At 54.1% G+C, this 27,211-nt stretch overlaps 1 protein-coding gene across 4 annotated transcripts in view; it reads left to right on the top strand.

Annotated features, from left to right (window-relative positions):
* The window catches only part of RIN3 (Ras and Rab interactor 3), a 117,965-nt gene that overhangs the window by 67,698 nt on the left and 23,056 nt on the right, over window positions 1-27,211 (top strand). For all 4 annotated transcript variants that reach the window (XM_079914622.1, XM_079914621.1, XM_079914620.1 and 1 more), the window contains 3 exons: window positions 13,160-13,232; window positions 17,516-17,607; window positions 25,155-26,723. In XM_079914622.1, the coding sequence (XP_079770748.1) occupies window positions 13,160-13,232; window positions 17,516-17,607; window positions 25,155-26,723 (1,734 nt within the window). The remainder of the gene's footprint in view (window positions 1-13,159; window positions 13,233-17,515; window positions 17,608-25,154; window positions 26,724-27,211) is intronic.

Here is a 27,211-nt window from a genome sequence, read left to right as displayed (position 1 = left end):
TAGAGATAAGTCCACTCTTCTCACTGGGCGGTAAAAGTGCCACGTGGTAGTTAAAGGGGAACTTGAATTAGATGACGGGCTAGAGAAACCTAAGACTCTGAATCTAATTGCCGGAGGACTTTGAGCCCTGACCCCCAGTAGGTCACGGGAACATCCCTGTGCCCACAGAGATGCTTCTTGCGGCGGCAGCAGTCGTGTCCCTTTCCCTGTCCAGGGGCATTTATGGTGATTCGGGAGAGCTCCCAGCCCTATGCCTGCCGGGGATTTGGGGAATGGGGGCGGCTCTATAAATAACACCCCTTTCTTCCACTCCTGCGTTCAGAGCCAGTGAGGAAATAGAGGGTCAGAACATCAGCTTTCCTACTGATGGACTGATTTGAAGGAAGCAGTTTGACCTACAGCTGAATTCAAGTGCCCTAGCATCACGCCCCTCATGGAATTTGTTCCCTGAAACCGCAGGCCTCCCCCCGGCAAGGGCCAAGCCTGCCCCGGGGCACTTACACCAGGGCAGGCGAGAAGACAGCTGCCTCCTGAGGCCAGCTGGCTGGGTCTTTACCAGCAGGTGTTTCAGTAGCATCTCAAAGCAAGTGAAATGTCAGTTGACTTGAGACTGGTCCCTTGTTCTTGACTCCACACTCAGTGGCTCTGCGCTGCTGGGGAAGCGGACTGGAATGAGATTCCTGTGAGGCTGAGGTCGTGGATTCTGAGTCCTAGCGGACACTCCGGTCTGGCATTCAGTTCCGCTCCAGCGCTGATGTCGGGCACCCACCACGTGCGGGCAGCTCTAGGTGTCGGCATCCACAGGGCCCCTGGGTTCCTGCCGGTTGTCCTAGGAGCACAAGCTGGTTCTCGCTCTGGTGCTGGGTTTCTGAAACTCAGCACTCGACGTTTGAAGCTGGATCATTCTTTGCTGTGAGGGGCTGTCCTGTGAACTATAGTAGGTTTAGCAGCATCCCGGGCCTCTGCCCACTAGATGTCTGTAGTACCAACCCCTCCCCATCCCCCCCAACAACCTAAGATGTGTCCATGCACTGCCACATGTGCCCTGGGGGGTAGATTTGCTCCTGGTCAAGCACAGCCGACTAGTTCGGCAACCATGAGCCACGTGAGACTACTGAACACTACAGATGTGGTGAGTCTGAATTGAGATGAGCTGTAAGTGTAAAATACACACCAGATTTTGAACGCTTCGTATGAAAAAAAGAACGTGATGTGTCTCAGTAATTTTTTTATATTTACGGTTTGTTGAAATGATACTATTTTGAATATGTTGCATTAAATAGAATATATTATTAAGATGAATTTTACTATTTACTTGTTTCTGTTTACTAACATGGCTATGAGCAAATTTTAAATTGCACACGTGACTCGAATCATATTTCTGCTGGACAACAGGGTCTAGACAGCCAGCGGCCCGGTGTGCTGGGTGAGGTCACGGGCTGCAGAGTCAGGCTCGCTGCAGGTCACATCCTGGTACCACTTCCCAGCTCTGTGACCTTTGGTGAGCCACTTAACCTCTCTGGGTCTCACAGCTCTCATAAGTGGCAGTCACGTTCTTCTAGACCGCAGATAAAAGTTCCGAAACTCTGAGGTGGGATGAACCTTATAAGCTCCTGAAGTTGAAGCTGGGTTGTTTTCTGGGTGGGGTAGTTTCTCGATGGGTCCTCCCGTGGCCCTCGGGGCTGTTCTTGCGATCAGGGTGGTGCCCTGGGCCACCTCCCTTTCCGCCTGTCCTTTCTGCTCCCAGAGAGAGCCATGTTTGTTAATGATGGGTACAATCAAAGATGCCTCCCCGCCCCTACAGTCTGAGTAGAGGAGCTGGCTGATTGCTTTCTCAGCCTTGCAGCCCGTTCCCTGCGGGTAATTCAAGCCCTGGGATGGCGGGCCTCTGCTCAGCATCTCTCCTCCACCCCTCCCTGTTCCTTCCCCCCAAACACCTCTCTGTTGCTTACTCTTTATTTAGTCTTCCCCACCATTTGGCAATTCGCACATCTGTCCAATGTCTCCTCTTCTGTTTCGGCATCTGAACCTATAAATAGTTCCCAGGCCAAGTCCCACCTGCATTGTGACCATTCATCCTGTATTCCTTTTCCCAGACCGAAATCCTCATCGACACGGTTGCTAAATACGGAAGTGCACCATCCAATGAGAGGAATCTCTTATTACAGCTTGGACAGTGTAGTGGCAGTGGCTGCAGATGTGGCTGCCAATGTGGATTCAGAGATAAGGCTTTCAATAATGGCAAGACCGGTTAAACACAGGGGGTGATCCAGGCGAGGCCCTGGATCTGGGAAAGAAGAAAGGGCTGGCTCTTGCTTTCTGGGATCTTCGTTCTGGGCCAGAGTCAGGCCTGTGAACACACCATGATGTGGTGTAGTCATGCTCTACGTTGGAGCGTGTGTCCCGCGCTGGGGCCAGAGGGAAGGGAGCATAGTTCTGTGCAGGAAGCCCTCTCCGAGGGTAACAGGGGGCCTGCCTGGTGACTGAGGAGGTGTGTGACCCATGGGAAGGTGTCTCTGTTGGCTGATAGGTGAGGGAGTCACACTGAGTGCATTTGGGAGTGAAGCACCGGGATGCCCTCCCTCTGCCCCACGCCACCTCTGCTGAACAAAAGCTGCCTAGTGCTCCAGGCTCCCAGGCTGGTGGTACCTGCTCATGGCTGGCTGTGCCCTCGGGCCAGTTACTTCAACTCTCTGAGCCTCAGTTTCCTTGCTTACGAGGATAATGGAGTTGCCATGATGATTAGAAATACAGAGGCTAGAACACAGTAGGCACTTGGTAAATGGTAGATGATATTATTATGGTTGTTGTTAAAACTTTGAAAATGATAACCCTCTGTTACTAGTCAAGAGGCTCAAATCTGAACAAAGCCCACACTGCGAAGTTGGAAGAAGGGGGCAGAGCAACAGTAGTCCAGGCTCAGGATCTAGATTCCAGAGAGCAACAGAATCGAACTGCAGAAAACACCCAGGCTAATCCTCTTTCACTGGTGCTGCTTCACCTTCTCTGGACTCAGTTTCCCCATCTGTGCAGTGAGGGAGTTTGAACCAGAGCTGGCTCTAAGGGCCCTTTCATTCTGACTTTCAATAGTTCCCCATCCACTGGGAGGCATAGTTGAGTGTGCTTGGGTCTAGTCGGGGCAAATTTGGGGTGTGGTAGAGAACTCAGTAAAAAGACATTGCTTCCTTTTACATCCTAAAATTGTTAAGATGAAATCAAGAGGAGATTGCACCTTATGCCGAGAACAACCAGCATAGATGGCCATGACTCATACCCAGGGCTGCCATGGACAGTTGCCCAGCTTGTGCACTGCTCAAAACTTCCGGGTAGGATTAAATCCGGCTGACGTTCTGCTCGTCAGGTTGCGCAGTTTTGTGCAGGGCTGCAGCCACCTCTTTGCTCCCTTGCCAAACGCTGTAATGGGGCACTGGGAGCATGTGGAAGTGGCCCCCTGCTTGGGCCCCTGGCCGTGGCTGCTAGATCCTCCCGTGTTCCTTTCCCATTGGCCTCTAGTCAAAGGTACACAGGGCAAAGGCTTGCCGTGCCCCAACTCTGAACAGAAGGCCCTGCAGCAAGTCCTGCCCCCAGGGGCCCATGGCTGATGGGGGAGACTGAGGGCTAAGGAGGGATAATGTACACTGAGAGGCTTCAGGGCTGGTGGGGGTGTGCGGGATTTACAGAGGACAGGCTGGTAAATAGACAGGGAAGGGACTCCAGGCCCAGCCAGTGAACCAGGGGCTAAGATGCCCACCCTGGACCAACAGTAAGAGCCAGGGACAGAGAAAGGGAACTGCTTTCAGCACATTTGCAGATCATCATCCTCTCCCAGGTCCCTGAGCTCTAACTTGCCCCCCTGCCCTCCACTCCCCACCCCAGACCTTCCAGACCTCTGTGTCATCTTTGGCGGAGGAGCTGCTATTCCTCCCTCAGGGCCTGCCTGTAGGGTACCACTCAGCCTCTGCACAGCCAGCGGCAGGGCCCGGGAGGGCCTCAGTTACTCGTATCCTCACTTGGCCATTAGAGAAGTCAAGTCTCAGAGACTTGAAGGCTTTGGTCTCCAGGCTTGTGGGGGATGGAACCAGGAGCCCCTGCCCAGTCGGTACCGTCTAGGTTTGGGCTTTGCCTGGAACGGGAACAGGAGTTTGCCCCGCTCCGAGCTCCAGTATGGCTGGGCAGCAAGTCAGCTCCCAGAGCACAGGAGATCTGCTGCCTGGCGCTGGCCTGTTTGTTCTCACTTCTCCTGGCAACTCTCCTTCTGCTCGAGCCAGAGCTTCCGGAAGCCCTAGTCCAGGAGCACCCTTCCTTCTGGAGGGGGTAGAGCCATTCTCCCATTTCACAGGTGACCCAGCTGCACTGCAGCAGCATCTTGAAGTAAGTGGTACCACAGCTGGGCCTGGAGTCACGGGGTCCCCTGGACTCCAGAGAAATTGCCACTCTCCCCACTTCCACCCCTGGGAACGGGGCAGGTAGTTTTCATCTGTCACAGAAAATTGGGCCTGATGATAGCAGCAAACAGTCCTTTTCCTCCTCAGCCACAAACTGTCCAGGTGGTGACTCCCTTGGCAACCATGGTGTTGCCGTGCAGCGGTGTGTCCCACGAGCCAGAAGGCACCTGTGACCTTCCAAGTGGGGAAGGAGCTGAGGGGGCATGGGAGGGACACCTGGAAGAATGGGCCTGGCCTCACCTGTCCGGCCCGCAGGTGACCCCCCCAGTCCTGCTCCAGGTGTGAACCACTCCCCAGCCTCTGGTCACATTGGCTTTCTATCCTCAGGCTCTGCACTCCTGGCCTTTTCTGTCAGGGACCCAGCTTGGTGACCTAGGGCCCCTTTTAGGAAGTGGGATCAGAATCCACTAGCATCTGTCTTCCAGCCCATTCAGGGTGATCCGTTTTAGAGAAGGTTGGCTCGACAGTGTCACATAAGGCTCTGGAGTGAGGCCACTTCCTGGGCCCAGACTTCCCCCAGCCAGATGTGACGGCCTTTTCTGAGAGGCCCGAGACCCGATCTCTTCTGCCAACACCAGCCCTTCCTGTGTCCCTCTGGGGACACTGTCCTTCCCGGGCAGTTCTCATCCATCTGGGAACGTGTCCCTTCCATAAACACACAGGGCTTGCTGAGTACAGGGTTTTTTCTCAGATAAAAATCAATGAACATCTCTCCCACCCTCACCCAACCAAATTTTCAATCATAAAAGAGGATGAGCGGGTTGTTTAGAATCTCTGCCCCTCAGGAAGGAGTTTCAGCTGGGTCCTGTGGCCAAAACCACCAGCCAGTTCCCTGTCACCCTGCTCACCGTGAGCCTTCCTCTCGATTTCTAAATCCATTTCCCCTTATTTCTACAGATATGAGCACATAAATATCTGTCAATGGTTGAATACATAGTGTCCTAGCTAAAGAATAACTCTGACCCAGCCCTTCAAATGAGGGTCATACCTGGAGATTTAGGTATAATTCCTGTTGTCAACCGAACTGTGTTTGAACAGAGATCTCTTAGGTTAACAAGGGGGCGTCTGCCAACAAGGAAGACGGTTTGCGTTTCCTGAGTGATCTGTACGTTTCACAATTTTAATAACTGTTGGCAAAAAGGCATATTTTCATTCACGTTTTCGTGTGACCATCTTTTCCTCATCAAAGCCCAGGGTCAGCTTAGGTGAACAGATGCTCATCCTTCACTTGTTAGTAAAGACAAATCAGACCCTAAAGAAGGCACATGCCAATAGCCATTCTCTGCTTAAAATGAACATGACGTAGAATGTCTCACTGGTCGATTTCACTCACCTCAGTCACTAGGAATGTGTGGTAATTAAGCCAGGCTTGGCTAAACTTTACCTTTGGACCAACTATGAAGAAAATGTCTGCAGAGGGACTTAATAGTGCCAGTAAGATTGCACAGGGGACTTTGGTCTAGATAAGGATAATAACGGGTTAAAGACCCCTCATACATTAATTATAACAATAGATACGGCCAAATGCAAAGAGGAGTTGACTGTTCATTAAAGCAGGCTGGAAATATCCCTGCGGAATCATTTATGCAGCACCAGCTGAGTGCTTACTATTTCGCAAACTTGAACAGTATTCATTTTTTTCATTCTTTTTTTTTTAAATTTTTATTTATTTATTTGGTTGCATTGGGTCTTAGTTGCGACAGGCAGGCTGCTTAGTTGTGGCAGGCGGGCTCCTTAGTTGTGGCTCACTGGCTTCTTAGTTGTGGCATGTGAACTCTTAGTTGCAGCATGCATGTGGGATCTAGTTCCCAGACCAGGGATTGAACCTGGGACCCCTGCATTGGGAACGCAGAGTCTTAACCACTGTGCCACCAGGGAAGTCCCATTTTTTTCATTCTTAACATAAAATTTGAAAGACCCTGTTCACAGATGGAAAGACAAGCTATAGTTGGGAGAAAATATTTGCAAATCACACATCTGACAAAGGCTTTGTAACTATAATATAAAGAACTCTCCGGGCTTCCCTGGTGGTGCAGTGGTTGAGAATCTGCCTGCTCATGCAGGGGACACGGGTTCGAGCCCTGGTCTGGGAGGATCCCACATGCTGTGGAGCAACTAGGCCCGTGAGCCACAACTACTGAGCCTCCGCGTCTGGAGCCTGTGCTCCGCAACAAGAGAGGCCCACGCACCGCGATGAAGAGTGGTCCCCGCTTGCCACAACTAGAGAAAGCCCTCGCACAGAAACGAAGACCCAACACAGCAAAAATAAGTTAATTAATTAATAAACTCCTACCCCCAACATCGTCTTAAAAAAAAAAAAAAGAACTCTCAAAATTAAAAGCAAGCAACCCAAATAAAAATGAGCAAAGGATCTGAATAGACATTTTTCCAAAGTATATATGCAAATAGCCAATAAGCACATGAAAATATACTTGACATCACTAATCCTTAGGGAAATGGAAATCAAAACCACAAGGAGATACCACTTCACACCCACTAGGATGACTCGAATCAATAAGACAGACAAAGTACTGGCAAAGGTGTGGAGAAAGTGGAACCTCATCCATTGCTAGTGGGAATGTAAAATGGTGCAGTTGCTTTGAAAAACAGTCCCGCGGTTTCTTAAACATGTAGAGTTACTGTAGGACCCAGCAATTCTACTTCTAGGAGTATATCCAAGAGAAATGAAAACATATGTCCATATAAAAATTTGTACACAAATGTTCAATGCAGTATTTTTTGTAGTAGCCGAAGAGTGGAAACAACCCAGATATCCATCAGTGATGAATGGATAAACAAAATGTGGTGTATCCGTCTAGCAGAATATCATTCATCCATAAAGAGGAATGCAGTGCTGACCCCTGCTGCAACGCGGACATGGACGAACGTGCATGAACATTTAGCATGATGCTAAATGAAAGAAGCCAGACCCACAGGGCCACTGTATGATTCTATGTATATGAAAAGTCCAGAACAGGCAAATCCACAGAGACAGAAAGTAGATTAGTGGTTTCCAGAAGCTAGGAGGAGGGAGAGGTGGAAAGTGACTGCTGATGGGGACAGGGTTTGTTTTGGGGACTAATGAAAGTGTTGTAAAAGTGATCGTGATGATGGTTGCACAACCCTGTGAATATACTAAGATCATCACGCACTTTAAATTGGTGAATTGTATGGTGTGTGAATGATATCTTAATTAAACGGTTTTTAAAAATTCAACATTAAAAGAAACTGTCCAATTAGAAAATAGGAAAAGACATGAATAGACACTTGAGCAAAGAGGATGTACACACGGAAGGGCATGCAACATCTTCTTGAAATGCAAATTAGAGAAATGCAAATGAAAACCACAATGAGATATCACTCTACACCTAGTGGAATGGCCACAGTAAAAAATAGTGACAACACCCAGCTGGCGAGGATGGGAAGAAATCGAATCACTCCTTCATCGCTGATGGGTCGTAAAATGGTACAGCCACTCGGGAGGGCAGTTTGGCCCTTCCTTTGAAAATGAAGGGGAGACTTACCATGGGACCCAGCAGTTGCACTCTTGGGCACATACCCCAGAGAAAGGAAAATATATTTTCATGCAGAAGCATGTACATAAATGTTCCACGGCAGCTTTGTGCATAATAGCTAAAAACTGGAAATTCCCAGATGTCCTTCAGTGGGTGAATGACCAAGGAAGCTGTGGTACATCCAGACCATAGGTTACTGCTCAGCACTAAAAAGGAACGGGATATCGATTCACTCAGGAACTTGGATGACCCTCGAGGAAATTATGCAGAGTGGGAAAAGCCCATCCCAAAGAATACGTACTGCATGACTCCATTTACGACATTCAATAATGTCATCACAGAGATGGAGCAATTTGCTAAAAGCGCCATGCCTGGTGCCGGAGGTACCATGGAGAACAAAAGATACATACACAGTTCCTGCCTCGGCAGTTCATTTGTATTATTGAGTGAGAAAATGGAATTTCTTAAAACAAAACATCTTCTAACGGCTTTCGGTTCTTCGTGGACAGCTGACGTTGAGATTGTAAATGCTAGAAGCCAGGCCGGCGTGTGTAGACCCGGCGTCTCCACCTTGTCCCGATTCAGCCTTGATGGTGAGTCATGAGGTGAAAAGTTTCCTTTTCTCTAGGCAGGGACAGAGCCCCAATGTTGTCACCTGTTGTCACCTCGGGACTTAGCAGGTGGGTCTGGTCATCTCTCTCCTCACTCTTTGAAAGCGGGATGGTTTAGACAGGGTCTGGCGTATTCCCACTGCGGTTTCTGCTGAGGAGGCTGGAAGCTGTATACAGTGGAGGAGTTGCTGCTCAAGGATGCAAAGGTGAGCAGAGGGGAGCCGGCATCTTTGTTGGGAGGACCCAGCCGGCAGTGGCTGACACGGGGAGCTTGTCAGCTGTGCCCACAGTGCTGGGAGGGGCACCGAAGCAGCATGAGTGAGAGGACTCTGGAAACCCATCGGCTTCTGAGAACAATTTACGGAGAGATTTAGGAAATTCAAGAAAAATTTAGAGAATTTACATATATGCTCATTATAAATGCTCATATATGCTCATTGTAAAAATCCCAGAAAAACGTAATACAGGAAGTGAAATTCAGTCCACTCTGTATGTGTGCATTTTCTTTTCTTTAATAATGGCTTTATTGACATGTTTTTATTCCATGTATTCAGTATCATACAATTCACCCATTTAAAGTGTACGATTCAGTGGCTTTTGGTATATTCAGTTGTCTAGCCCTCACCAAGGTCAATGTGAGAACATTTTCAACACCTCAGAAAAGAAGCCCCGTGTTGCACAGTGTCAATGTACTTAATGCCACTGAACTGTACACTTAAAAATGGTTTAAATGCTAAACTTTGTTTTTCATAGTTTAGCACAATAAAAAAAAAAGAAACTCCATCCCCTGTCCCCTGTCCCCTTTCTCCTTAGATAGGATGTACTTTCTATCTCTGGACATTTGGTTCACTCTTGATTCTGACACCAGGAGGCCTGGTCAGCCCAGCTGTCCTTCTCAGAGCCTTCCCTGCGTGCCGGGCGCAGGGCTGGGCACGGTGTAGGTGATGGGCAAAGTGAGACCCGTTCCTGTTCTCAGTCTCACCGTCTGAGAAGCCTCGGCGCACGTCACAATGTGACCACATATCCCCTGCTTCCTGAGCCAAGAATGTGTGATTAGGACAGTACCTCCTGCGTGTGGCTTTCCTGTGGGAGAGGTCAGGGTACCAGCAAGGCTTTGAGGCAGAAAGTGGACCTGGAGCTGATCCCTCAAGGCAGGGAAGGGGGAAGCTGGATCCTCCGTGCACGGGGAGACAGCACGAGCAAAGGCCCGGAGGCCAGCAATCCCAAGTCGAGGTTGGCAGGGTTGGCTCCTGCTGGAGACCAGGGAGAATCTGTTCAAGGCACTCTCCTGGCTTCTGGTGACAGCCAGCAATCCTTGGCCTGTAGCTGTATTCCAGTGTCTGCCTCCATTCACATGGTCTTTTCCTCTCTGTGTCTGTGTCCCAGGTCTTTACCTGTCTTCTTTTTTTTTTTTTAATTAATTTATTTATTATTTATTTTTGGCTGTGTTGGGTATTTGTTGCTGCACACAGGCTTTCTCTAGTTGCGGCGAGCAGGGGCTACTCTTCATTGCAGTGCACGGGCTTCTCATTGTGGTGGCTTCTCTTGTTGGGGAGCACGGCCTCTAGGCTTCAGTAGCTGTGACTCGTGGGTTTCAGTAGTTGTGGCACACGGGCTTAGTTGCTCCGCGGCATGTGGGATCTTCCCGGACCAGGGCTCGAACCCATGTCCCCTGCATTGGCAGGTGGATTCTAAACCACTGTGCCACTAGGGAAGTCCTACCTGTCTTCTTATAAGGACACCAATCATTGGATTTAGGGCCCACCCCATGCATTCTGACCTTGTGTTAACTTGATTCCACCCGACAAGACACTCTTTCCAAATAAGGTCACATTTATAGGTACCTGGGGTTCGGATTGAAAAGTATTTTGGGGGGGACAGAGTTCAACCCACAACATGTGGGTACTTTACTATCCTTGTTATACAGCTGAAGAAACCGAGGCGCAGGGAGAATAAGCAATAATGTGCTGGAGACACGTTCACACTCAGGCTGTTTGGCCTGGGCACCTGCATACAACCACCAGGCCAGGGCAGGACACAGGGCGGTCCTGGAAGCTGAGCTCTACCACCACCCACCGGAACAGAGGATTGTCTAACTCTTGCCGGTTTGCATTCACCTCTGCTCCAGGACAGTGGGAGGCTGCCTGTCGGGACTCCCTCAAGTCCCAGGTGTCCCGTGGGGCCCCTGCAAGGAAGACCCTGATCTACACAGTGGGAGGTCTGAGACTCTAACCAGATGCCCCTGGGGGCCTCTACTCCTCTGGGATCTCCCTCCCAGACAGACTTTTAGCAGACATTTATTATCTCCCAAACCGCATGCCACACACTGTGCTGGGCACTGAGGGAGACTCACATGTGGGCAAAGCCCTGGCCCTGGCATACAGGAGCTCCCCCGGGTGTGTCCTTGGTGTGCAGAGATGCTATTCCCACGAGCAGGACGGGAAGGTACGAGCTGGGGGCTGGGGCAGAAGAGACCTGGTTACAAAGAAACAGACGTGAGCCTTGACCATTGCTTGTGCTTTGACAAATCTACAGTTTTCACTATAAAAATGTGATTGGGTCGCTAGAAGTTTGCTTGGCCCCAGCTACAAAAATGAATGAGCCCTGGTCCCTGCACCCGAGGAGTGGACCAGAGTGGGGTAAACTAAGTCTAAAGGAGCTGCAGGCTTTATAGAAAGTGCCAGGGGCACAGCAGAGGGAGGGACTGACTATCTTAAGGGTTTAATCTGTGTCTGCAGAGGTCAGACCATGTCTCAATGATGAAGAAAACCTGCTAATTGTTGAGCAGGCCCGGCATAGGAGGCTAGGCTGTTTGCGTGCATCATCACTAATCCCCCCTTGAAGGATTCTTGAGAAAGGTCTTTACATTCCCATTTTGCAGTTGGAGCAATATCTCCCAACTACGGGAGATCTTTTGGCCAGTTTGTGCTGCTTCCTGTGGAGAGAGTGGGCGATGCACTAACGGGCCACTAGGTGGCGCCATGGGCTGCCTCATGGCCGTTAACTCATAGAGGGTGGTAATTCCATGCACTGATGTTTTGCAGACTTGTCCTTTATGGGCATCTTCCCGGTACCTCCGAGTACTGTAATCTATCTAATATTTTTCTTTAAACTCCCTTTTAAATTTTTATATCTATCCTAATGGGATACCATGGTCTCTTTGCCATAAATGATGAATGTAATCTTTTAAAAAATCATGTTAACTGTGTAGAACAGTGCAATAGTATTAGAAGGAAGGAATGTATTAAAATAAAGCTATTAGAACAAAACGTGTTGGTTCATGTGTCCCCTGTGACCATCTCGCAGATCACCAATGCAGCGGAAAGTTGTCCTAGGCTTTGAAAATAGGACAGCAGGCTGCTGTCACCTAGATGCACGAGTGTTTAGGGTTGGAAGGGCTCCTTCCCTTTGCAGGTGGAGGATCTGAGGTGCTGAGAGGGGAAGGGGTGTACCCAGCATCACACTGCTGATCCCAGGATTGGAGCCAGGCCTGGAACCTGGGTCCTGCCTTCCGCCTCTGCCCCATGGACGCTAGAAGAACCTCAGGAAATTGGAACTGAAGTGTGATGCACACATATTTCCTGGCCCCTCTGAGGCCCAAGAAAGGACCCTGTGGGGTCCCACGTGCAGGGAGCATCACCTGTTGGGCATGTGGAACCCGGGGACGAGAGTCGGGAGATGAGCGATGCACAGATGCTGAGATTCCTGAGGCGCAGCTCACTCAGGTGCTCTGGGCCCCTTGCCCTGGGGCTCTGCAGCAGTGCACGGTGTAGTGCCACGCTTTCCTCTGGGCCGTCCACCCCAGCTTCGGGCACTGCCTGCCATACCCCGGCGCCCTGCCCCTCCGAGCAGCCGTGTCCACCCTGGGGTGGGCTCTTTGGCAAATGCTTTGACCCCTCTTCCTTGTCAAAGCTGGAAAGTATTGGGGTCAGCCTCACTCTTGGATTACATGTGTAATCAAACCAAGTGGGGTTCTAACAGGCCCTGGGGTTCTTGGGTAAAAGGCCAGTGACCCCAGTCCAGCACCCCTGGACCAGTGAACCTCCTGGAGGCCACAGCAGAACAGGGAACCTGTCCTCCTGCTGGCCCCTCACAGCCCTCAGAATTGTCAAGTGGAGATGACCTTGAAAGTTTAATTCAAGACTGTTTTTTGACCACGCTGTGCAGCTTGCGGGATCTTAGTTCCCAGACTTAGTTCCCTGGATTGAACCTGCGCCCTCAGCAGTGAAAGCACCGAGTCCTGACCGCCAGACCGCCAGGGAATTCCCTCAAGACATTTTCAAATTCTGCTTTTACAATCTAGAGCCTTCTGTGTTATTTTGCTCAAAATGAGGAATGTGTGTTACGTAAGGTAACACCATCTGCTGTAATAGAAAGGCCCCTGGGATCTCAGTGGATTAACACCACAGAAGTTCATTTCTCACCTCCCTGTGGTCCAATGGGCAGCGGATGCACATGCGGCCGCAGCGGGCCGGGTGCCGCAGCAGGTGCTGTGACCTACCGTGAGCACAGGGCAGACACGCCCTCCAGGGACCTTCCTCCCCTTTGACAGGGACACTCATCCAAGGCCTCTGTCCTCTCTCCTCAGTATTGTACCTGGAAGGCTCGGTTCTTGTGTTTGAGGACATCTTCAGACTCATCGCGTTCTACTGTGTCAGTAGGTGAGTAGCCCAGGCCCCCAGGAGGGCATCTGATGGCAACAGATGTCCATGCGACCTTGGGTGGGGACAGGGTTGTCACAGAGAAGCCCCAAGAGGGAAGTGTGCCGCCCACAGGGTGCAGAGAGAGGGGACAGTCCCCTGGCTTCACCCTGGTAACTGTGAAGGGGGGTGCTGGCTCTGCTGCTTGCTTGGACCGGCCAGTAAAGTCCCCTCCCTCACCACCACCTGCCCCCTTTGCTCACTGCCCGTCATAGCAGCTTCCTGTATTCCGGCTTCCAGGACAGCTTGGAGTCCTGTGTGGACCTGACCCGCCCCGTTGGAGGAGTTATAGAAGGAACTTCCTGTGGGAACAGCAGGAAGGGCTGATACCCTCCCTCCGTGGGAGAGGGCTTGTGATTGTGAAGCAGCTGCTGGGTGGAGAGGGTGTCTGGTAACCACCTTCAGAGCTGCTCTATTTATTCAGGACCGGTGGCAGGTCGACACGAATTGAAAACTACATTTTGGTGCCAAAACCCAATGGCTTAAGCTACAGGGACTTAAGCAGAGCTGGGCAAGATGTCTTGGGGTCCAGGGCCCCAGGCTCACCTCCCCCTGCTTCAAAGAGACCATTCATGTTGCCTCTGGTGAAAGCCTCACTCAACCCAGAACACCACCACCCCCATCTACCAGGACCCTCCTGGACCCCGTGGGCAGAACAGGTGACGCTGACAATAAGCTGCTGCCTGTTGAGGGCCCTCCAGGTACCCAGCATGGCGCTAGAGTTCTATATCCATTCTCTTTTTAAATCTTGCAAACAGTTCCACCCGGTAAGTGCTCTTCTTAGTCCCATTTTACAGATGAGGAAGCCGAGACTTTGAGAACTTGCTCAAGGTCGCGTAGCTGGTAAATGGCAGCGTGGGGATTCAAAGTAGATAGAGCTCCAAGGTCCATGATCTTTTCTACAGCCGCCCCACTGTGTGCACTCCACGATGATTCCTGTGACCTGGTGTGTCCTTCTAGGCCCACAAAGCAAAGCATCTGCGGCTCCCTGACCCTTTGCAAGTTATGACACGTCAAGCTCTCAGAGTCAGGCCCTCTCCTATTCTGAGAAGTTCTACCTCAGTACAAGGCACTAGTCTAGTGTTTGGCCCATGCTGGGTGCTTCGAGTGAGCGAGTGAGTGAATGAATGATGACATCATTGCAGAGCCCAGAATTTGAGCTAATCTTAATCTCTCAACTACCTCTTCGGTAAAATGGGAACGATAATACCCATGCTGTAGAGGCTGGAGGAAGAAGTAAGATAAAGGGACAGACGATCTGCATTTATAACAAACCTCTCCGCAAACCAGGGTTTGGCAACCGCTTCTAAGAAAATGATAGTGACAGCTTAGCTGGGGGTCTCCTAGGGGCACACTTGGAAAGGAGGATCCATGTGCAGGGGGCGCTAAAGGACCTGCCCCCAAGGAGGAAGCGACCAGGAAGTGGGGAGCAGGACAGAGACCGGAGAGAAACCCAGCAAGGGTCCATTGCAGGGGCTGTCCCAGCCTCAGCCAGATCCCTCCAGCAGCTCTGGAGCATAAAGCAGACCTCGGGGTCCACTATAAAGCCACGGGGCTGGGTTTCTGTACCCCCAAGCCAGCACACCCAGGCATTCGTGGCTCTCTGTAGGGCCACTGGGGCAGGCAGTGAGGCTCCAGTGTGTCAGGACGAGCCTCTGAGGGTCACGGGTGCTGGCCCTCAGGAGCAAACCCCTCCGAGGCTGGGCTATGGGTGCACAGAGCTGGTGAAAGGCATCCGAGGGGTCCGGGTGGGACTGTGGCAGTGACTGCTGTAACCAGCTCTGTGGACCGGGCGTCTGTGTTAAGTCAGGCTTGTGCTGCACGCTGCCCACAGAGCTCTTTCTAACCCTGCACGGTGCTGCCGGGGAGGTGTTTAAAAATGTGGATTCCTGACCCACACTCAGACTCAACGCTGAGAACCCCTGGGCGTGGATCTGAGAATCCGCATCTTAGCAGCTCCCCCAGGAGCTGATCCAGAATGAATTAATACAAAAGTATTAATGCCTGTCCATAGGGTTGCTGTGTTACAGTAGTAGTAATAATAATAACATGATGTGATATAAGGACCAAACTGGGTAACACCCAGCCCGATACTTGGCACATAGTAGATGCTCAACGAACACCCCCATCCTGTGTATGCATTTCCTTGGATCAGAAGAGGTGGCCCCTGGATAAAGTGCTGAACTGGATGCTGGAGGTGGGGTGGCAGACGTGCGTGAAATCCTTGAGCAGGACTGGCTTATGGAGAATGAGGGGGCCCGTGGTGCGGCCTGGAAGAATGTGTAGGGTCTAAGTAGACGTAGGTGGAAGGGACGAGGGGGCGTTCCCTCTCTGCAGAGCTCAGAGGTGGCAATGAGCAGGGGACAGTCACTGTAGGAAGATGACACTTTGGGAGGCAGCGAGGAGGCCCCGAGTGCAAGGGAAGGCTCTGTGGTGGGCAGGAGGGGGGAGCAGACTGGGGCAGGCCCTGGACGCCGGGGTCCCGGGCTGGGCCGTGGTCGGCAGCCGCCACTGCAGCATCTTGAGCAGTACGCAGAGGAGGTGGGGAGGGGGTGGCTGCCGGATGAGCCGAGCGATTCTGCTGGCCATTTCAATATATGCAGTGGCCCAGGAGCCTTTGGAAACCCCAGTGTCAGGCCAGACAGCCAACCAGGTAGACAGGCAACACCGGGATGAATTCTGCCACCCTTCAAACTGAGAGATCGAGGTAGTGGTGACCGGGCAGGGCCTGAGGCGGGGATGCGGCACTGAGGGCCCGTCCGGTCTGGGTCCAGGCCTGGCCTGGCTGGAAGGGCTGACTGGAGGCCCACAGACGGCCTCAGATGCTCAGAATCACACAACTATGACAATGAAGCAAAGATCGATGGGCCACGCCCACCCCATTGACAATGGAGAAGCCAAAGGCCACAACCCAGGAACTCAAAAAAGGGCCCAGGATCTTCTCCCACCTTCCCCCATCCTGCTATTCCATAAGCAGAGTGTTTTTCCCCCGTGAAAACACTTCCCATGAAGGGGTGGGGGCACCCCGCGGAGCAGCACAGCCTGTATTGATGGGCAGAGGTGGTCTGGGAAGCTCCCCGGCGACCCACATCCCAGGCGGCCTCTGCTCTGCTCTCCCCCAATCCAGTTCCCCAAGTTTAGACGGGTCCATTCGGCAAACACTCTTGGAGCCTCTGTGGTGTGTGCTAAGGGCTCTGGGGGCATCAGAGACGTGCAAAGCTGCCCGCCCCTTCCAGGAACTTCCAGGGCTCTCATGTAGTTCAAAGGGAGGAGACGGCGGGTGCGGTATAGACAGTAAGGCCATGAAGACCCCCGGGGACAGGCGGCCATCACGCAAGGCTGTCAGTGGGCCTGGACGGATGGGATTTCAATGACTCGAATCAGGGTTTGGGGAGAAGGTTGACAGAGCTGGGGATACGGCTGAAAATGGGGGTCGGGGTCAGACTGTGACAGGCCTTGAATGCCAGTCTGAGACGTAGAATTGGGACCAGCCATCCTGGGGCCCCTGCAGGGCCACACTCGCCTTCCTGCCCCAAGGAACAGCCCTGGGCTTGAAGTTAGGAGGCCTGGGGCTCAGCACACTCTGCCCTCCACCCACCATGTGTCCAGACCTGGACATCTTCCTTTCCCTCTCTGGGCCTCAGTTTCCCCATCTGTACAATAAAGGGGGAGAGTGTCTAGATCCCTTCTGGGAGATCTCTGGAGAGATCGCTGAAAAGATCCCCATTCAGACCAAAGGCAGCAGATAGAGCTGGCTATGTCATCAGCGGTGTCTGTCTGGCTGTGTGCTCGCCAGCGGGTTCCTGGCTGTAGGTTCACCAGGGGAGTCTGTCTGTGCACCCGCTGCAGGTCTCAGCGCGGAGCAGCGGGGGTCAGAGGACTGGAAGGGGTGGGTCACTCGCCTTACCCAGAATAGCACCTTTAGAAGAAGCTGCCGGGACTTCCAGGGCCAAGAAAACTGGGGATAAAGCTTCTCCCCCGACCCTCTCCATGCCCAAGGAGGGTCTTAGCATCCCTGAGGCCAGTGCAGGCACAGGACCCGGATCTGACTGGTTGCTCCCTCAGTCTCAGGACTCCTCCCCTCGGCCCCAGGGAAGTTTCCAGTCTGTGTGGCGATCCCAGCCGCCAGCGGGGTTGCCAGAGTTCTTCCTTTATGGGCTGAGGATTTGGGGGCGGTGGGGGGCTGAGAATGGACACACAGGCCCCTCCCCGGACTTGACCTCCGACCCCTCGTGTCTCCACAGAGATTTACTGCCCTTCAAGCTTAGGCTGCCCCAGGCCATCCTTGAGGCCAGCAGCTTCACAGACCTCAAGACCATCTCCAGCCTGGGCCTGGGTAAGTCCCCTCTGGGGTCAGGGGAGGTGGCTGGGCCTTAGGAAATGGAGCCCCTGGATTGCCCCCCGCTGACCGCCTGTGCAGATGGACGGCCCGTCAGGCTGACCCCGAGCTGGATCCTGAGTCCCAGCTCCCACGGGACCACCTGCACCCCTGCCCCAGGTGCTGAGCCCCTGTAGCAGGGAGATTCTCCCTCTTTTCGGAGTGGCGCCCTTAACAGCTGTCAGGAGGTCTGATGCACAGCCTTGCTGGGTCTGAGGGAGCTGGGTCTGGTCAGGACCCACACAGGCTGACCTGGTGGCAGGGCGCGGCCCGGGAGAAGCTGGACCAAACGCCAGGGGACTTCTCAGCGATGGCCAGGAACCTGGGCCCCAGCCCCGCCCTCGTCAGAAGGAAAAGCAGCGTGAACGTGATCATGAGCTAGAGTGTGCCCCCACTCCCTTGCCTGTCCTGATTCAGCACACCCACCCTGCCCCTTACCCTTCTGACCTTTTGAGGGATGACGAGGGGAGAGTAAAAGACAGGAGCGTTTCTGATCCCAGCCCTTCCACGTAATAGTAAGAAGAGCTCACGTTTACCGGGCCCTTTCCATGGGATGGGCTTCGCGGAGCCAGTGCCAACCTCTGACACGGCCTCTCCGTGCTAACCGTCAGGGAGCCCAAGCTCACCAAGTCTGGAGCTGCCAGGAAGACAAGCCAGCCGCCTCTGCGGGCCCCCAGTCCTAGGCAGAGGTCAGGTCTCTTTATAAACAAAGCAGTTAATAAGTCCTCATCAAGACTAAGCCACACAGGGAATGTAGCCAGTGTTTTATAGTGACTTTAAATGGAGTATCATCTATTAAAATTTTGAATCACTCTATTGTGCATCTGAAACTAACATAATATTGTAAGTCAACTGTACCTCGATGTTTTTATTAAAAAGTCTAAACCGCACCCAGGAACCTGCACCACACGTGGCTGAGCACAGCAGCACATCTTCACCAGTGCTGGTTGAACGGAGGAGAGGGTGATGGAGAGGGCGGACCCCGGGTGTAGAGGAAGTTAGAGGCAGACCTGGCATCAGAGGCGATCCCCCCTGGCTCCCAAGCCGGCCACTGTCCACCACCCAGAGAGGCCTCTAGACAGCAATGCAAGAGATGCCACGGGCAGCTCGTGGTCAAAGGCCAGGAAGTAGGAGGAGTCCAGGCCCTCGGATGTCCGCGTTTACTGAGCACTGACCTCTTCATCTGCACTGATGCATCAGATCTTCAAACAACCCTGGAAAGCAGGTTCTGTTATTGTGATCCCCACTTTATGGCAGAAGAAACAGACACGAGGGGTTGAGTGACATGGCCAGTGTCACAGGGTCCATGGAGGGCTGGGCAGCTGGGCTCCAGCCCTCACCCACTAGCTTGTGCTGCCCCTTAACTCCTTATCCAGGCTCTCCTAGGTCCGGTTGACCCAGTTTATAAACTTCAGGGCCAGTTTTCAGTTGATATTGGGGATAAACACTGAACTTGGGCCCCAGATGTTATAGTTGTTGGGCTCTTACCCTTCCAGAAGCTTCATATGGGACAGGTGAGAGTCTTGTAACTCATACAGTCCAAGTGACACCCCTCCTAAGGTCTAAAATGCCACAGGTGACGCTCTCATTGCCGCGCCCTTGGCGCTATCTTGTGCAATCCTTGCATCCCCATTTTAAAGATAGAAAGTCAGTTCTTAGCACAGCCGAGAAACTTGGCCAGGGTGCTCCAGGCAGGCAAGAGCAAAGCTGGGATGCATGCCAGGGGCTTCTGACTCCCGGCTCAGCCCCTCCACTGCCCCTCAGCTGCACCTCATGACCTTCTCAGTTCTTTTGCAACGAGCAGTCAGCTGCCAGTTTTGAGGCCAAGTTGGGAGGGCAAGTGAGATGCATCAGGAGAGACTTACCTCTGAGAGGAGGGTCGGTGAGCAGCCTCACTGTGGGTAGGTTGGGGCAGGCGTCCCCAAGACCCACTGCCCCAGGGACCCGCAGTTTCCTCTCACCTGGGGTGCAGGGACGGGGCTGCCCCTAAGCCCTAGGAACGGCTGTATGAAAGACAAGCTGCTCCTCTGGGAAGAAGCACATTCCTTTCTGGAATAGACAAGCCCTTCTATCCTGGGTGAGCTTCACCTGGGGCACGTTGAGGAAGTGAGAGGGGAGGTGCCCTCTGGGAAGCAGGCGGCAGTTCCGATTGTGTGTCCTTGCGAAGGGGATTTAAATGGAATCTGAGTGCACTGAAGCTTAGGAATCAGGGTTCTTTTTTTTAATTTTTTGGCCACGCCACGCGGCACGTGGGATCTTAGTTCCCCGACCAGGGATCGGACCTGCGCCCCCTGCGTTGGAAGCACAGAGTCTTAACCACTGGACTGCCAGGGAAATCCCAAGAACCGGAGGGTTCTGATCAGGCCTGGTGTCCCCAAGGGCTGAAGGTCAGAAGCGAGGTTCACCAGAATAGGTTTTCCCTGGAGCCGAGGAACAGTTAACTTTTCACTCCTTCCCCAGAATGGACGGAGACCCGGAGCCGAAAGGGCACATCCTGTCAGAGGCCAGAGGCCCTGGCTCTGGGATGTGCAGACCTCCCTGACCTTCACCTGCGGTTGTGATGATAAATATGCCAAGAGCAGCACTTGCCAAGGGCCCAGACACACCAGGCATTGTGCCCAGCGCATCACACGTTGTTCTGGGCAAGGCACTCTTGCGGCAGAGAAGTGAAACCCACTCAAACGAGCTTAGATAAAAGGGGGCTTAGTGAAAGGCTGCCGGGGAATCTCCGTGATAGGAGCAGAAGGTCAGCCGGGCTTTGCAGGCAGCAGACGCTCATCTCTGCACACAGCTCAGCCTCCTCCCTAAGCCCTGGTTCCCGCTCCGACCTGCCACCGGCCAGGCTCTGACTCCCGACCTGGTGATCTGATAGTTGGAATACGTTTACGAGGCGTATGTGTCTTCTGTCGCTAGTGTCGGCGGTGGTTCTTTTTCTGGCAGTCTACTCACTTTTTACAAAATGAATAGAATGTCATGAATATCCAAATCATTGCACAAGCCCTGCTGTTCAGACAGGGATGACGTTGCTGAAACGGGGCTACCGACCTCCAGGCTCAGCACCACGGGATCGCCCAGAATGTTTGCTCGTGAGCTGATGTAAGAAAGTCTGAGTTTGGCCTTGGAAAAGCCAACATTCAAAAGGTCTATGTAGGTGTAAGCTTGGGCCCGCAAAACTAACATAGGGGGCAGCTCGGCACTAAACTGCATGCAGTTGAATCTGAGTGCAAAAGGGATCTAGGGAAAGCGGTGACAGATAGGGGTTAGATTTGCAGAGGTTCTCAGACATATTTGTAGTATGTATATGTTTTAATATTTTTAAAATATGTTTAGAAAAAGCGTATGTTCTATAGTGCTTCCAAGTTTGCCTGTAACTTGCTTTTTCCTTTACATTATGTAATGAGAATTTTCCTACTTATTAAAAATTCATTGAAAACTCCAGATTGAACAGCTGTCCAACAGCCCGTCTCTAGGATGCCACAACAACATTCACCCACTGATCTCACCAGACTTTCTAGCTGTTTCCATGGCATCTGGAATACTTGGCTGCATTTACTTGTCCCCTCTTTGTTCTGCCGGTAGCCCAGGGCTCCTCAAGTGTGCAACCTTTGTCACCTTTGCCTTCAGGGTCTACAGCCCAGTACCTGGCCTGGCCCGGGGCCTCTGAGGGTTGTAGGAGTGGACGCCTGGCAGAAGGCATCCCCAGCTGAGACACAGGAAGCCACAGGGCCAGCAAAACATCTGCCTCAGTCCGAGGGCAGCACAGAGGCAGTGAGGGCACAGGCCCTTAGGGGAACTGCGACCACTGAGCTGAGCTTGCCCAGTGCCGGTGGGCACAGATGCCCACAGCCGGGCCAACCGCAAGGCCTGCATGACAGCGTTCTGCTTCTCCCCTGGCCTTGGCATTGTGTAGGCTGCAGAGAATTTTACCTACTTCCTTGTTTTGTTTTTTTTTTTTTTGTGGTACGCGGGCCTCTCACTGTTGCGGCCTCTCCCGTTGCGAAGCACAGGCTCCGGACACACAGGCTCAGCGGCCATGGCTCACGGGCCCAGCCGCTCCGCGGCATGTGGGATCTTCCCGGACCGGGGCATGAACCCGTGTCCCCTGCATCGGCAGGCGGACTCTCAACCACTGTGCCACCAGGGAAGCCCTACTTCCTTGTTTTTAAGCATAAAGACCTATGCTGCCACTGAGTTCCCTAATAGGCCCTCAGACCCCAGGGTGCAGCTCCTCACCCCTCAGAGCGGCATTCGCTTTGGGGCCTCTGCCCTGCGAGGTACAACCACCAGGCCTATCTTAGGGGCAGGGGAGTGGTTCCTAATCACCCAGGCCCCGGGCCCATTTCTGTGAACCCCACTGTCTGTTTCACTCTTGTAGGAACACAGATCTGGGTGGTGGAGAATGTGTTCTTTTTTTCTGTGCATGATGGACCCCCCCTGCTCTCCTGAGGCGGGCAGTCCAGCTGGTGGTCCATCACTTATGGAGCTCTTTGCCCTCCTTTTTGCCTCCCTCTTCTCATTTTCTCACTTCTTCTCTTCTTGTCTTTAGACCTCTTCCCATGGTTCAGGATGAAACCAGAGAAGTACAGTCCTAGGGTTGGTCTCTCCCGTCAGTGTGCACCAGGACTGCGGAGCCCAGGGGAGTGTAGGTGAGGCCTGAACGTGTCAGGAAAGCTCCACCAAACAGGGGACATTTGACCTGAGTGTTGGAGGATGAGTAGGAGTTTGCCAGGTGGAGAGGGTGGGAAAAGCATTCCAAGCAGAGGGAACACATTAGCCAAGACCTGAAGGTGTGGTGGCCCGTGGCGTGTTCAGGAAGAAGTGAACAGCAGAGAGAGCGGGTGGGGATTCCGTAGGCAGCGCTGGGAGGGTGTGCAGGGCCAGATCCCACAGGCCTTGAATGCCAGGCTAAAGGTTGGGAAGCGATTCTGAACAAATAGAAATCAAGGGCCCACCGTACGCCCAGCATAGAGCCACAAGGAGTAGAATGGATTGGGGGCGGGATGGGGGCATGGAGGCAGCCTATGGCCACGAGCTAGGTGAGTGGTAATGGGAGTGTCCGAGCATGGGTGGGCGGTTCTCTTGATCGTCTACCCCATAACTTGCACCTTCTCCCAAAGGAAGGGTCTTATGAGAACTTGGAGGTGAGCCTCAGGGGCCTCAGCTCACCTATGGGGCTGCAGCCCAGTCACCTTAGACTGGCCGCCTGCTGCTCCTTGCTAAGAAACCTTCCAAGGAGACCATGCGAAGTACCCGAGAGAATGGACCGGTCATGGAGGGGTCATAGCTGCCCAAGAAAGTGAAGCATAGGGCCCGGGCAGCCCTCAGGAACAACCCGCCTGGATCTAGGGAGAGCCTGGAGACGCACCCTCCCCCTCCGGGCTCTCTACGTCCTCAGGTGGTGGCTGGCATGGGCACAGAGCCTGGCATGTCAGAAAGTCCCACAAAAATTCGTCATCTGATGCTGTGGAGACAGCCGGCCACGGCACTTCCAGGCTTGGGAGCCTCTGCCCAGGACGGGGCTGAACCATGAGTCCTGCCCTGCTCCCCTGTGGATGCGCACGGCTCTCTTTCAGTCAGTTTCTCGGCAGCCCCACCGTCCTGGGATTACACCTTGCTCACCTTCATTGGGTTTCTGACCCCTTTGGCCAGCAAGGTGGCAAACACCCACAGCCCCGAGAGTGCCCATCCCTTAGGGCGGGCACGCACACGTGCACACACATGCACGGCTGCCCTTGGCCATCTTGCAACATCTCCTGTCTTTCGATGTCAAGAACCTGTTGTGTTCTTACCACATTCCCCGTTCTGGGGTGCTCACCACCCCACTACTCACTCACGCCAGGAGAGCAACCAGGATGGGAAGTGTCGCAAGTTCCTATGAAGGGCGGCCCAGCACACGGCTCTATTTATTTATTTATTTATTATTATTTTTTAGCATCTTCATTGGAGTATAATTGCTTTACAATGGTGTGTTAGTTTCTGCTGTGTAACAAAGTGAGTCAGCTATACGTATACATATATCCCCATATCCCCTCCCTCTTGCATCTCCCTCCCACCCTCCCTATCCCACCCCTCCAGGTGGTCACAGAGCACCAAGCTGATCTCCCTGTGCTATGCGGCTGCTTCCCACTAGCTATCTGTTTCACGTTTGGTAGTGTCTATATGTCCATGCCACTCTCAGCTTTAGAGCTAGTGTGACCTAGTTCAAATTCCAGCTCCTTCACTCACCACCCCGGTGACCGTTCATCTCCCTGGCTTTCTCATCTTCATCTGCCACACGGGGACAACATGAGGACTTACACCAGAGGCCTGTGGTCAGGGATCGGTGAGATGGTCCCTGTAGAGCAAGGAATCCCCAACAGCCAGAACGCAGTGCACGTTTGTTCCTCGTATTGTCTTTGATGCTGTTTTTGGTGGTTTTCTTACTGATGACTCCCTCCCAGAGGTAAACAGCCCTGGGTGAGAGGCTAGAGGCCTGTCTCAATCACTAACAATGAATTTGCACTGTCGATCTCTGAAATGAACGCGTGGAACGAGACCTGGGTTCCAAACTCCTCCGAAAGGAGCTGCTTAAGGGAGCTTGCAGTGACCTGCCAGCCAAGTGACCTTGTTCTCAAAATGTGCTCCTGTGGCCTTTTGGGAGCATCCCGAGCTTTTGTCAGATTCTCCATAGAGCCTGGTACCGAGAGGTCAAGAACTCCTCTGAGCTAGTCAAGCCCCGGCGCCCTTTCAGCTTGGACGTCCCATGCCCGTTACCCAGAACAAGCCTGGCGCTGCCCATCAGTGTAGGCCTGCTTTGGTGGCCCCAGCTAAGGGCGGAGTCGAGAGCAAGGCATGTGCTGGGACTTAACTCAGCAGTGCAGGAGCTCCAGCTCTCTGAGCCGGGGGCACAGGGCAGCTTCCTGTTTTAACACAGATTGGCCAGAGGCAGAATCATTTTGCAGAGGGCAGGCATTCCCCCACTTGGGTGGTCAGGTCTGGGCTCACTGGCTACAATCCATAGTTCATTCTTCCCGCTGTGACAACTGCAGTGGCCCAAACAGGCCCGAAGCAACTTCTCTGTCGGGACCCCATCCTAGGGATGACTAGATGAAGGCCTAGAAAGGTCCGGTGACCTGCCCCAAAGCACCCAGCCGGTCAGCATCGGGAGCTCCGGGGTTCTGCCCCCTCCATCCCCGTACGTACCTGCACCCCGGGGCATGGGTGCCCCCCCCACCGTGGGGTCTCACACGCCAGGGGACAGGACTGAAGCTGAGCCTGTCACCAGCACCGTCCAGGCCCCAGCCCGACACCGCAGGGGAGGATGGCGTGGGGCTTCCCCTCTCAAAGCAGGAAGTAGTGGGAGAGGTTTAAAACAGTCCAAGAGGGGAAACCAACCCTCTGAGCGGTGAAGCAAGCACTGTGTGGCCTTCCCTCACCCTGCCCCCCGTGCAGCCCACAGACACCGCCCGGGCCAGGCTGGGGCCCGGCTTCAGGACTGACCGCCTCTCCCTCCCTCATCTCGACAGGCTTCTGGGACTCCTCGCTGAACCCCCGGCCAGGAGGTGGGAGCCCAGTGGAGGCCCCGAGAGACCCAGCCCCGGGAGCGCCCCCCGCCTCCATTCTCAGGTCATCCGCCCATTACGAAAACTGCTCGTGTGAAATCGAGCTGTCCATAGGAAACGGCCGCCTGTGGTTTGTGAATCCAGTCTTCATCGAGGACTGCGGCAGCTCCCTGCCGGCTGACCAGCCACCCCCGGGAAGCTGCCCCTTGCCGTCGCCTCCCGCCTCCGAGGCTACTTCCCCCACCTCCAGGTGGGCCCCTCGCCGCCCAGCCCCCCCTCCCCCGCCGCTCCCCCTCCATCCCCCCAGCTCCAGCCGGCCTCCTCCCCTCGGCCCCCCTCTGGCCTGCCCTCTGCCTGGTTCTCCCTCAGCGGCTGCTCCCCCGCCTCTGCATCCCAAGGCCCTTCCTCCCTCACCCCCAGCGTCTGCCCCCCGCCTGGCACCCCACACCCCAGGCCCCCCGGAGCTTCCAAGCCAGCCACCCATGACAGCCTGTGAGAGGCTCCCGCGTCCCCTCGCAGGCCTGGGCCCCCTCAGGGAGGAAGAGATGAAGCCGGGGGCAGCCCCCAGCCCCTTGCAGTCCCCCGTCCCTCCAGCGCCCACGAAGAAGAGCCTCCCCGCCGCCCCTCCCAGACGCCGCATCTCGGAGAAGGCTTCCCTGGAGGACCCGAGTGCAGGGAAGGCGGACAGGGGGGCGGCAGCGGAGGGGGACCCAGCGGGTCTTTCCAGGGCATCCCCGCTCCGCCTGCCTCCCCAGGGGACCTCCGGCAGCCCTGGGGACGGGCCTCAGAGAACCACAGAGCAAGGCCAGGAAGCAGCGGCCAAAGCCGGCGATCCGGGCAGCATGCCAGAGCCTCCGAGGAAGATTCGACAACCCCCAGTCCCACCTCCCAGGAAGAAACGGCTCTCCCGGCAGCTGGTCTCGGTCCTTCCAATTCCCCTGGAGACTGCCGAGCTTTCCACGGACGGGGAGGCCCCCGAGAACCCCAGGCCCGGTCCACTGGGAGAAGGCCAAGGTCCTGCCCCCACGGCTGGCACTCAGAGCCCGCGTGCCCGGCCCGGGGCCCGGCCCCAGAGCACCCCGGAGTTCAAGGGCTCCCTGGCCTCCCTCTCGGACAGCTTGGGGGTGCCCGCCTCGGCCACAGACCAGGACTCCTACTCGACCAGCAGCACAGAGGAGGAGCTGGAGCAGTTCAGCAGCCCCGGCATCAAGAAGAAGTCGTCGATGATCCTGGGCAAGGCCCGCCACCGCCTGAGCTTCGTGAGCTTCTCCAGCGTCTTCAGCGCCTTCCTCTCCAACAACCGCAAGCTGTACAAGAAGGTGGTGGAGCTGGCCCAGGACAAGGCCTCGTACTTCGGCAGCCTGGTGCAGGACTACAAGGTGTACAGCCTGGAGATGATGGCGCACCAGACCTCCAGCATGGAGATGCTGCAGGAGATCCGCACCATGATGACCCAGCTCAAGAGCTACCTGCTGCAGAGCACCGAGCTCAAGGCCCTGGTGGACCCTGCCCTGCACTCCGAGGAGGAGCTAGGTCGGTCCGCATCCTGGGGCAGGGGCTGGGAGCGGGGGGGAGCCAGGGATAAACCCAGATGGTCCTCCCTTTCCGTGAACTAACCCCTCTGCTGTTCTGTCTCCTCCTTCCGAGTTCGGCCCATGGGCCCAGTTAGATGGCAGAACCTCAACCACCTGAGAGCTGGGCAGGACCCCACCCTCAGGATGCTCCTGGTTTTGTTAGGGAGACAAGTCAGCAGGAGCGATTAGCGGCCAAAAAAAAAAAGCACGAACACACATGGCTGCGGAGGGTCAGAGGCAGTCCCTGCAGGAGGTCTGGTGGCTGCAGCGATGTAGAGACCCTAGAGGGCATGGACCCTCTTATTCTGTAGATGAGGAAAAAGGCCCGGGAAGGGGAACGGACTTGGTCAAGGTTACACGGGAGCCAGGGGCGATGGGGAAGCTGACCGCAGGTCCCTGCCTCCGGGTCACCACGCCTCTAGCTGCAGAGGCTCTGAGGGCCTGGAA

Source organism: Stenella coeruleoalba (genome assembly GCF_951394435.1).
Source record: "Stenella coeruleoalba genome assembly, chromosome: 2".
In the NCBI taxonomy this organism is placed as follows: Eukaryota; Metazoa; Chordata; class Mammalia; order Artiodactyla; family Delphinidae; genus Stenella; species Stenella coeruleoalba.
Note: the sequence above shows the minus strand (reverse complement) of the source record. Positions and strands in the feature narration are given on the sequence as shown.